Source organism: Polistes fuscatus, unplaced genomic scaffold (genome assembly GCF_010416935.1).
Source record: "Polistes fuscatus isolate 324 unplaced genomic scaffold, CU_Pfus_HIC Scaffold8, whole genome shotgun sequence".
Classification (NCBI taxonomy): domain Eukaryota; kingdom Metazoa; phylum Arthropoda; class Insecta; order Hymenoptera; family Vespidae; genus Polistes; species Polistes fuscatus.
The window spans coordinates 2,792,246-2,805,440 of NW_025113162.1; the positions used below are offsets into that span (position 1 = coordinate 2,792,246).

General features: G+C 32.0%; 1 protein-coding gene across 1 annotated transcript in view; it reads left to right on the forward strand.

Annotated features, from left to right (window-relative positions):
• The window catches only part of LOC122525017 (prolyl endopeptidase FAP-like), a 189,353-nt gene that overhangs the window by 1,738 nt on the left and 174,420 nt on the right, over window positions 1–13,195 (forward strand). Inside the window, exon 2 of the mRNA XM_043647546.1 lies at window positions 1,318–1,640. Coding sequence (XP_043503481.1) covers window positions 1,446–1,640 — 195 coding nt within the window. The 5' untranslated portion in view covers window positions 1,318–1,445. The remainder of the gene's footprint in view (window positions 1–1,317; window positions 1,641–13,195) is intronic.

The following is a 13,195-nucleotide window of genomic DNA, read 5'->3' on the forward strand; positions in this document are numbered from 1 at the left end:
GGTCTTTTACCTCATGCGGAACGTATAATAAGCGGGAAAGCCGAGCTTGCCTTGTACCGAATTTGACCTCATTTCTAAGCCCCTATATATATATATATTCAAGAATTATAATTCATTTAAATCGATATCCAGGCCAATCTCGTTTTTATCCACTAACTCGAAGTCATCCATATTTGTGTGTATCTCTTTTGGAGTTAATTAGATGCTTATCTTCTGGTCATAATTAAGCCAGTGAGAATAGAAGTTATATACATGTATGCATACATTGTAAATAAATACGTAGCTAAAGTAGGTTCATTCTATATTCCAGGTGTTTGTCCCATTAAGTCTGATAATTATTCTAAAATACTACTTGAACTAGTGTAGTAATCAGCTTGAAGTAATCAACTACCTACTACTATTTACTAACGTAATCTTACTTTTTTCTTATTACGTTTGTTTTATAATATAAATTCACAATTAACGGTCCGATATTATATATATTAATAGTAAGAAAAATTTATTTATTCGTGGTTATAAAAAATCAGTTAACAGCTAGAGCTATTCTTTTACTATTAACGAAAATATTTTCAATTTTAATTGATGTGATATTACGAAAATGTATGGTAGACTTTAGCAGTATCCGTTAGAATGCATGTTGGTTTCGCATTACATTGGATTTCTGGAGATTCTTGCAATCTTGATTAGGATCTTGTTCGATCAGTTTTCGTAGATAGATTCCAAGTGATTCGAAAGAAAGAAGAAGAAAGAGAAAGGAATTGTAAATTTGCTTCATGATTCTACATTTAAAATAATTATTATTAAGTCGTTTCGAAAAGGATCGAGCTATTTTACTCTGTACTAATATAATCTATATTCGAGTTCGTGCGAAATCATACGGAAAAAGTACGTAAATACAATGATAAATATGTTTTATTTGCAAGTATGTTTATAAAATATTAGCATCGAATATATATGCGTATCTACCTATATAAAATCTTATCTTAATTTCGTACGACACACACATAGAATGCTTATACATATATTAGATATACTATTAGAACGACAATTACATGAGTTAATTTATAGCGTGTAAACATTATAATTTACCTTCGTGTTCATGTTTATTAGTAGTTTGAAAGAAAGAAATACATTTACGACGGATTTGGTATTGTCTATAAAAACGTTGGATAGCCGATAGATAAAGTGGGAAAACATAAACGTTGAGAATCTCTTAACTTCTTAGTAAATTTTCTAGAAAGTGATTAGGATCAAAAGCTTTTAGATCGAAGTCATTTGCTGTCTTATTGTTATTTTATTTTTTGTTAATACAAATAGTGTGAAACGATCAAAGTGTTATTCGATTTTATCGCGGAGCGCTTCGTGTTGCAAACGCATGCGCAGTTACGGTTAATTCTGGGAAAAGCAACGAGAATTGAACTTGGGTGCTGTCGTTATCGAGAGTGATGGCAGTGAGACATTATGCGCGGGAATACGCGATACGGATAAAAGAGAAGAACCAAGATAGCGCAGACGACAGCGATAATGGAGAATTGGAGGATCATTATCCGTTAATTCGACAAACTGAGAAAGATCTTAAAATCATCAACTCCGATATTTACAAAGGAATCAACAACGGATTTCGTTCTTCCTCTAAAATTGTAAGTCAATTTTTAATTTTTATTTATTACTTTAATCTTTTTCTTTCTTTTTTATTATTATTGTTTACTCTTCAATTTTATATCTACAGAGAGGAGAAAAACAATTTTTCGTGTTTCCTTTTACGATCTGTATATTTGTATCTCTCTCTCTCTCTCTCTCTTTTCTATTCTTTTTATTTGTATCTCCCTTAGCTATCTTTCTCTTTATTCAATATCGTACACGTACGTTGTACGCGCGTTGCATCGGATAAACGCGTTCTTCACGCACGATTTTCACGCCGAAGTTATTTTCTGGTCTTTTTTACGGTTTTTCTTTCTCTATTTTTTTTCTTTCCTGTTTTATTTTTTTTTTATTTTTTTTTTGCTGTCTGAAACGAGATCGTCGATTGGTAGAAGGTGATAACCGTTCGTTCGTTTGTTCGTTTGGCCGCCTCTCTGACTATATCGTTGCATACAATAGTGAGTAGAAAGGTGTAGTAGAGATGTTATTTCGGAGGTTACTCGAAATCTCGACACGGCGGACGGCATTTCAATTTGTCGACGATTGTCGTTATGAGAGAGTAATATTACTTGCTCGGCAAAAATTGCAACATGTTTTCGCTAAAGGAATGAAAGATGAAGTTTATGAAGTTCTCGATTTATATATCGAAATTCGTGATACCAATTCATAAATTTACGTAAGAAACTCTTTGGAGAATCGTTTATTTTAATGATCTCGTGATATATACATAATTTTTAATACATTTATTCGTTAGAATTTATTCATTAGTTTTGAAAACTGTATTGTATTTTGATTAGCTCATCATTAGGAACGCGATCCATCCGAAAAAGTTGATATCGGACGTTGCATTACGAACTAGTATAAGGGAATGCAGTAAAGTTCTTAATTTTTAATCTAAATTACTGGAAGAGAGTGACAGATTTGTGGTATCATTTGAATGCTCTGATGTGTGAGCACATAGGAACGAATAAATTCTAGCGACCATTATTCGTTCGGCATTCGCATTCGGTCACGTAGTCTCCGCAAAATGCACAAAGCAACGGGCATAAATCAGTCTGTACCTACAGGAGTGTTATTCTTCTCCTATTAATGAATATAGAACATTGTGACAAAAATCAGTGCACTATATATGGGTAAATTCATTGATTTAAGAATCGAGTTCAAAAGTAACCATAAAAATAGTATAATAATTATTATACGAGTAATGTTTCCAAAAATAAAACGAAATAATACAAACTGTGAATATAAATGAAATTAAATAGAAAATGATTTTTTCTTTTGCGTATAAATCGTTCGCTTTGAAATTAAAGTTAAAAATATTTGAATATAAAAGATTTGTGATATTTTTTGTTTTAAATTCCATTGGGTAAGAAATGATTGAACGTTGCTTACCGAACGTAAAATAAAAATAGAATATAAATTTGAATTGTTTTAAAGATCCATTTTCTAATGTCTAAATATTTAGAGAAAAAGAGAGAGAGAGGGAGAGAGAGAGAGAAAGAGAAAAAGAAAGAGAAAGAGAAAGACTAGGAATAAGATGTAAGCTTAGTTCTTCGATTATTGTGATATCATCGGTTTGATTTACTTCGTAGTATTGTTATCCGAATGAGAAGCATAAGAACGAGTTGCGGTATTCGATATCGGTAGCCTCGAGCGATCGAGATTGACCCGGATGACCTCGTTAACCCTTTACGCGTCTAAAGAAGCTGTTGAGATATCTCGACAATATGTGGCAAGAGGAAATTTGAGTAACTTTGAATCTACGAGGGATACCGGCTGTTACTATCTTCCTACTTAAGAAGGACTCCAAATGATAAAGGAGATCGTTCTCGTGAGACGATTCGACTCGGGAGAATTCGAGATTATTAGCACCATTATACGGTTTATATTCCTTGCTTTCAAAGACATCGTTACATTCGTCTTAGATATTGATCTTGATAGAATTAGCGATAAATGCGAGTCATCTTGATAATACTTTTAACATTGTTTTATATAAATACGTTTAATTATTCATACACGATGTATTAGATTATTTTATAGGATAAGCAATTTTTTTCTCGGTTGTCCCTCGAGATAACCTGACATCTCGCGATTCGTCCATTATAATTGCATGCTAGTAACGATAGTTCCTGAAGGAACATTATCATTTTAATTTAACAATGAATGCGGAATGAATCCGTCTGGATTAGACACCGGAAACATTTTTTATGGCTCCCCAGTAACCCGTGAAAGTTGGTAGTACCTATGAAAGTTAAAAACGTAATCTCGGAATTTTAGTTGGAACTCTTCCGAAAATGTCATCGTATACGTCGAAGCTTTTGTTACACGAAAGTGTACTGTTGAAATGCTTTGGTATCGTTGAGTTAGTAGTTGAATAAAATTGGCCATTCAGATTGCGTTTCAAGATGATGTAGGACATTGATTTTTCAAAAAGATATTCGCCCTATTTTTCCTCCTGTCGTGATTACTACTCGTATGAATCGCGTTGAAATTTCGCGTATCTTCTTACGAACGACACTTTTTACTTTTCCACTCTGACCGGTAAGTAGCTTGCTAAACTTACGTGGCCAAGAAACGTAAGAGGCTCGAGGGATCTATAAATTCACTTTCTCGTTGTCGTCTTCGTCGTTTTATAAGTCACATGTCGCTTCCAACTTTGACCATGCTTTTCCTTCTACCATTACGATCGTCAATCTTTTCAAGTTTTAAAATCATTCTGATCGTTTTTCTTCTTCCTCAGCTTGTTGCTCGTCATTGCTGACAATTCTCGACATTGATAACGAGTTTACTAAATATTTAGAAATTACTTCTACGAGTTTAGTGATACAATTTTTCCATTCACTATATTTTAAGAATTTTATTTCAACACTTACAGTGCTGAATAATAATGTATCGTTGCGAACGCAATAATCGTTGATTTTAAATAACTGTGATTTAAAATATTAGATAAAATAATTTTCAATACATTCGTATGTAAATTTTTACTTTACCATTATTTCATTAAATTCTTGTCAATATAAAAATTCATTTCTTTCGACATTTTATAGTAAATACGTAAACACTTTTAATTATACTTCGTAATAATATATTTCGTGTTTTTTATTGCGAATATAATCGTACAAAAGATCTTTCGCCATTTAATTACGTTGAATATAATTTAACTTGTACCATTTAACACTCGGTTTAAGCATATCTCGGAAGGCATGGCAATTTATTAGGAGAAGGGACACGTGTGTATTCATCATACAATCTCTGCCACGATAGTAAAGAAAATAAATGCGATATTTTCCTTTGCGTTTACCCTACCGAGGTAACAGTAACACGGACCAGTCGTTCTTTGTTTCTTATTAACGAATAAATATTGTACTTGTTTGCGAGCAGAAAAAAAGTAATTTTTCATTCACCCATATCGTTTCTGAATTTACCTAAAAGCTATGTTTTCTTTCAGCTTTATTTTTCGCTTTTCGATTATTACAATAGCCAATATATTTTTTCCATAAAGTTTCAAAGAATTAATTGAACAATAATCTTCATAATAATAATAATAAAAATAATAATAAAATCGATCAAGCGCATTAATTTATATTAATGCGAATATTAATATTAAAATATCTGGGCGATAGAACATATGTCTTGAAATAATTTTGATAATTTTTGGGAATATTAAATATGATTATTCGGTAGTACCTACTGCAAAAGCAAACGCGAAGGATCGCATCAAAGTTACCACTCGCGTCGTCGATGCTCGTTAAGCAAATAGATTGGTCGTTGCAATTAGAATATTCAAGAACGAATAGGGGTTGTGCGATGAGAGAGGAAGAGGAGGTGAAGAGATATTCACTTATTCCAGATTTAACGAGGTTTCATAGCTTGAATTTCCATCATGCACGGTTACGTAAACACGGCAGCTTGCACTTTCGTTGAAATAGAGGCCTCTGGTATGTTTGCACGTGCGGAGTCAGCTTGTAGAATCAACGAAGCATCTCATTAGTGTGAGGTATGGCCTGCAAGGATATGGTCGGAGTTATCCAGTTGGAGAGTAATGTTGCCCTGTCCCTCGTCTTGGCCGTGGAACGTGGAATCTACGATCTTCGAATCGCTCAACGAGAATCGATCTAATATTTCTCTCTTTCTTTCATATTCTTACTTTTATTACCATCATTTGATTCTCATCGCATTTTGTTCATTATTCAATAATTCATTTTTTAGTATTATACTATCGTTGCAAATTATTTTATCTATACAATATAGATATATTTTCATCTCGAGAAAAAAGAAATATTTTTATTCGCGCAAATGTTATTTCATTATAAAATAATCTTGTTCAGATCTAGAAACAAGAATATTTATTATATATACATTAAAAAATTAAGTTTTGAAATTATTGATGCAACGTTGCTTTATCTTACATTTGTATGGGCCACTTTCTTAACGTGAAAGCTAGAACTTACTATATGAGATATAGTAGAGAAAGAGAGAAAGAGATACCTATCGGTAATAATTTATCGCGTTGTAGTATTATTAAGAGTCTTTGTCTTATTTATGTATGAAGCTTTAAGGTATACCGTCGTGTCGAAGATGGTCCGTTCTCTGTATTGTCTCGACCATCGTAGGAAATTATTAATATGCAACAAAGGGGGAGGATAATTCAAATTTATGGTACTGAACCAATAACGGTGTTCTGAGTTATTACGTGACTCTATAACAGATAGAGGGAGAGAGAGAGAAAGAGGGAGGAAGACAAATATAAAGAGACCAATGCAGAAAATAAGTAATATTGCAATAACACAGTACAAATTTGTGTAGATACATGTATCAGTGAAACTAATTAATGTTCGTCATTGTCGTTTCATCAATTTAAATCCTCTGACCTCTTTTAAAGAAATTATATTATATTTAAAACAAATTAATATAATCTTAGATAACTTTTAACAATAGTTTTATTATTATCTTTGTCATCGTTATTGAATAGTTTCAGTTGTTATCTGTTATTATCTGTGATAATTATACTGCAATAATTATCTTCCGTTAATCATTCGTACACTAAACATTATTATTTTAGGTTTGACATTAATATTATTAATGATAATTATATATTAATTAATATTAAACTAGATTTATATTAACGAAGGAATACTCATTGAAGTAGCAAAGATTTGAAATATTTTTATTTCGCGCATGATAGCACGAAATGCAATAATAAATGAAGATGCTTTTTTATCGTACGTTGTTTTATCGTACGTTATACCGACTAATGCTAAAACATATTTAATTGTAAGTGGAAGAAATGTATATATATATGTACATATACTCTTATATATGTTCAGATACATCCCGGTTGATCTAACGCCCTGCGTAAATGTCTGATATGCGTCAGATTGTTTCCCTTGTAAGCACGTTTGGCTGATCTCTCACGTTGAAGTTTTTGCAAGTACATAGGTATATACGTATGTGGTAGATACCTACTTTAGTTCCGAGACTGTACTTAAATCAAATGTCTGATCCATATCCAAGCCATCCTTCTCTATTGTTGATTGTAACAGACGCAAGTTATTAATCGTACTCTGTTCAACTTCGTTACTAGTTTGAAATTACAACGGATCATTTAAAAAAAACAAAAGGAAAACCATATTCGTTCATTTTTCGAGTATTAATTTTCAAAAATAAATTGATTGATGATTTTTCGATCGTGTAACGTTCAAAAATCGTAAAATTGTACAAAACAGAGAATAAAATTCGAACGCGTGAATGGTAAAATCGACAAATTCATGATTTTGCTTATCTACGTAACACTCTTCGTTCGATTTGATTTATTTTGTTGATACATTTTGTATATAATAGAAGATTTATATAGGTAGGACAAATAATCGATTGTAAGCTTAACTTCTTTTACACGGTACTTGACACTATGCCAATTCTCGCGGTACCTGTAAACGATACTTGTTATTGTTGCTAGTACCCCATTTCTATCCCTCTCCCTTTGCTCATAGGAGTGTTCTATAATCCAAGGTATAAATTATTACCAGATTTCGAGTTCAGTGTCCATGGCAATGGTAATGCCAATGTCGACCGAGGTCGCTATCGTATACTCGTATATGCCTAGCTAAACCCTCTGGAAACGATCCAAATGTACATACGAACGGACTACCGAGGATAAACCTTCGATTTTGACGTTGGCCGTGTTGCTTTCGATGATTTTCCCATCAATTGGCATTTCACTTTTAGTGAAATGCGTTCTCTGAAAACCATTTCGATGATAGAAGGATTTGTGAAAGTGTTTCATCTCTGTTTGTTTTAATGATAAAAATATTAACGGATCTCTTCCAATAAAATAATTTTTATTTTTAATAGTATTTATTATTTGATAGATTTTATTAGAAAGGTTTACATATTGGTTTACGTACATATTGCACGTTTAGACATATTTATATGCTGCACTCCCCTTTTTGATTCGTTTTGATAAAATAATTCTTATTTTTATATAATGGTATTTATTACTATCAGATAAATCTTAGAAATATTTGTACGTTCACTTACTTTTTATCACTTTGGATAAAATATTTCTGTTAACGAGTACGTAATATGAGTAGAAGCATGAGTTATGTATTTGAGAACTTGATTGCTTTTTGGTAGATGACTCTTGTAGTTCTCGTTGGAAGATTCCTTGCTTCTTGTTTGAAGTCTGTTGTACGAATTCCTTCTTGGTTGATAATCCGATTGCTATTGTCGAAATGAATGCACGATCTGAAGTGCGAATGCAGGATTACCAAGGAATAAGGAAAGAGAAATGTAGGAGTTTTCTATAAAACTATATTTGAAAAGGATGATCGTCGGTGTCCCTCGTTTTTCTGTACGAATGTTTCAAATAGATGAACGTGGTCTTATTATAAGTAAAGTTATACAAAATAAACAGCAAACAACCCTTGTCGGGTTTCGTTTAGGAGATTATCTCCAGCTATTGTCGCCTTGGCAAACTCCCGGATATTACCTGCACAGTTGTAAAACTTCTCTACCCTTCAAAAAATATACGATTTTCTTAGTTCATAGCCTTCTATGAGCGAAGGTTTATCTGGAAATAAAATATTTTGTATTTATATAGGGAATTAAGATAGACTCCCATGAAAAGAGAATACTTAGAAGCAGATAAGGAGGGAAATATGTTTCAACAAATTTTTATTCTTAATAGTATTGTATTTACTATTGGATAGAAATATTTGTACATTCCACTTTTGTAAAGGGGGGGAAGTGGTTTATCGTAAATATGTAGGTACAGTAAGGTTAAGCATTCTATTTGGAACGAGTTATAAATCAAGTTGGATAGATTCATTCTCGTTTGTATATCCTTACGTCATTTCGTAGCATGCATCGAATGGGATCATCTATCACCGATGTCACTAATAGGTACTTTACTTTATGGTTTTGTTACGTTACGAGTGACGACCAGTAAGTAGTATACTATAGAATAACGAAATATGCTATTTATCAATAACGTTATAGAGCTCAAGATGAAAACAGTTTCGTATTGTCTCAAGTTGATATAATCATTTCTGCAACATAAGTTCAGATCGAAAATAAAATTAAGAAAAATACTTTGGAAACTTTTAGAGCTATAATATCTCATCATAGAATATTATTCTTTGAACGAGGGTTTAAAATAGAGTAGTTTTTAACTATAACAAATGCATATATATATTATAACATATGTTTTGAATATACTCGCACGCGTGTTATATATATATAAATAACACTACACATTATTATGCAGCTCGCATTTCTTTATCACATTTTTCACGAGTGTCGAGTAGATATCGTCGAGCTTCCTCTCGGAAGTCTTTTACAAAGTCGATAGAAATATTCCTTGTGATTCCCCTTGTGATTTCGATATTCAGGCAGATTAGAGGGGTAAAAGGGGGCGTCGATACGTTGTCAGAGGTATCGTCTGAATCTAAATTTACGGTGATCATCGACTACTCGTCAGGGGAATCCCTTAAGGTTTATTCCCTCTAGGGCCATGACACAAGGCATTGCAAAAGGAACGATCTTCGACTCGAATGGGACTGACTGATTGTGGGACGTTACTTCGAATGTCACGCTAGACCTAGACCTAGAATATTTTATTTATTCTACGGGATTTGAGATTGGTACGAAAGTATCCACGATATCCGACAGATATTTGTTTGCTCTATTTCTTATTCTCTTTAAAGAAAGGGATTTCGGACAGTAAATACTGAACGAAAATAATGTCTTTTCTTTTTTGTCTTTTTTTTATGATTAGTTCAACGTACTTACTTTCTTGGGTTATCAAATGTTAAAGTAGTAGCTGGCGTGCATTATTGAAAAATATTTTTTTTGCTTTCAATCTGTTATCGATTTGGTAACATCAAACGAAGGAAATGTAAGTGAACTTTATAAGAGAATCATTTTTATTTTATTTTACCATTCGTTTGAAAACTTGGGAAAAAAAAACATTCATTTTATTTCTAACAAAATATGTAAGAAAATTTGTTACAACCAACGAAAGATTCTTATTGCCGGTTTCTCTCTTTAGTTCTTTTTTAATTTGCGAATCGATTATGATCAATAAACAGTAATTTTCTTTCGTTAAAGCGTATTTGGTATTTCATATAGCGCATGAAACAATTAGGATGATAATAGTCATCGTGCATAATGCACAAATTCGATTAAGTTAACTCGAGAATGGTTGTATTGGAATTTTTTGCCGTTGAGCTCATCGCGTATCTGTCTGTGATCATCATCGTTAATTACATTTCGTACTTTAACTCGAGAATCAATTTTAAAAGGTAACCTTCTCGAAAGATTCATTACCTCGAATCTATCGACTAGAAGGATTTTCTTCAAGATCGATTCGTTTCGTTTTAAGAGTTCCTCAAATTTTCGATCAAATTTAAGATACATGTAATAGTTTATGCAGGGTAGGATAATCGATTTAATTGATTGATTAAAGGGTACTTAAAATGTATAAAACTTTAGGCGAAAGTTATTACGCTGTTAGATATCTTTCCTGCTTACGTAAAATCGCATCTTAATGTTTGGAAGAAGACTTTGTAGCTCGCATTATAAACCAGCTTCATCCATCACCCTGTTCTTTACGCTTTGACACACTCCCACATCTCATTATTTTTAATGAGGTACGTTTGTAGAATACCATGACGTCTAAAGAATTCTCTCCCTCTTTCTGATTTTCTTTCTCTCTCTCTCTCTCTTTATCCAACAACTCGCACCCCTTGCCCCCAACACCTTTCTTCTTGTCCTTCTTTCCTTCCTTCCTTCCTTCCTAAGATTTTCTAACACCTCGACCGTACTAAATTTCTTTCTTTTTCTTGCATCGCAAGTCAAAATTAAAATACATCCCAGATTAAATTCGTGTGATATTCTAGTACGATATTCTATTGGATCACGTTTCGTTTCCAATAATAATTTTGCAAGCTACGAATAGAAATCCAGATGAAATTGTAGACTGTATTATCGACGTGATCGGTGTCTAACAATCCACCACGAGACTCGTTGTATTTCTCCTTCGAGAAGCAATGAATCCTGTTCGAGAATATTGGAATAATTACTTTGTAGTATTGCAAGGTTTCACACAAAACATTCCGATCCAAAACTAGAGAGAAAGAGAGTATGAAAAGAAAATCGATCGAAATCGTGGAAAAGATAATGAATTTGTTCTCTGTTTCTCTGTTGCTTCTTCTTTCCCTCTCTTTCTCTCTCTCTTATTTTTCTTTTCTCTCTTGTAAAACTTTGATAATAAATTCAAGCATACGATATTACCTTCGGAATTTCTTTTGGGGGGAAACAAAAAAAAAATCCTTCTTATTTAGACATTAGAAAGAGAAAATTTCTGGGAAGAATAATTTATAGAGTAACATTTACTGTGTATAATTTAAATACCGGAGTACTGAAAGTTTCGCTTTTTTCCTTCTCCTTTTTCTTTCTTTTTTTTTTGCTTGGACTTATCAAAAAAACATTTACAACCCTCGGAAGTCTCGTATATCTTCAGTCAAGGAAAAATAGAGCGGGAGAAAGAGAGGGGGAAAGAGAGAGAGAAAGAAAAAAAGAAGAATAAAGTCGACATAAGGATTCTCCAAAAGTTTCCACTATCATATCGGTCCCTTCCCCTTATAAGTAGCATTCTTTACGTACCTACTACACGATCTACCAAAAGTTTTCTCGTAAAACGCACCTCATTTCCTTTGTTTCTAAGATCCTTATATCGTGTGATTATATGCACCGATTCTAATACATTTTGTATATGTGTTTATGTATATACTTATTGAACTTTAGGTAAAAACTGCGCGAGTTATTCTCAATGAGATTTTAAATGTTCGAATGCAAGTATTGTAAAACCGTATAATCGAGATTCACACTGCGAAACGATTGTAAAAGTGTAAGTTTTTCTTCAAATTTGTTTATATTACTTGGCGAAAATCTCCCTCTATCAGTTTGTTTTTACAATTTATTTTTCGATTTGTACGTATCCTATTCTTTTTGTTTTTTATTCCAATTGTTCTTCATTTTCTATCTCGTATAATTTTTATTTTAATATTTACGGTTAGATTTCTTGTATGTGTATTTAAATACGTAATTAATTTTTCTTTTTTATGTATTTAAGTTAGTTTTTTCTTTCGTATCGTTTTGCTTTTGGTGTATTTTTCTAAATAATAAATTATAACACTTAATATGTCAAGATATTTTGTAATTGGGGTTGATGTTTTTTCTTTTAACAAGGGCAGTCCGTTGATTAAAGTTTAAATTATATAACGAAGGAAGTTGTTTTTTGGCAAAAAAATCTTATTTACACGAATAAGAACATTTCATATGATTATATTTCTTCTAAATATTTGCATATTTTATATTAATGTGCGTATATTTAATTATGATTATCGCATCAAATTATTAATTTATATAGATTATATTTTTAATTGAATATATAAATCTAAACAATGTGTGAAAATGATGTAAAAAGAAATGTTAAGAGATAGATAAATTCATATCATATGAATTTGTACAATATTATCATATCTTACGATAATAAAATTTCTGTTCTTATCCAATTAGTCGGAATGGTCTTATCCAAAATTTGCACCGTAAATCGTTGGAAGAAGTTAAGAACCCAATTGTAGACGTCTTCTTCGTTCGTTAATTCACAGTTTTAAAATGAATATATAGTTCAATTTGCATTGCCGTCTGCGTATTGTTTTACATAAGTGAAATATTTTAATTGAATATATGAATCTAAGGGATTGAAATGATATAAAAAAGAAAGGAAAATATTAAGAGAAAAATAATTTTATATCTATATGAATTCGGTACAATATTATTATATCTTTGTATAATAGAATATCTGATTTCATCAAAATTGTTTAAAATCGTCTTATTCGCAATTTGCACCGTGAATCACTGGAAGAATTTAACAACTCAATCGTAGACGTCTTCCTCGTTCGTTAATTCACGGTTTTAAAATGAATGTATTGTTCAATTTGAAAAGAGCTAGGGGAATCCCAATTACTTAAGTGGGTCTCATAAGTGGTAG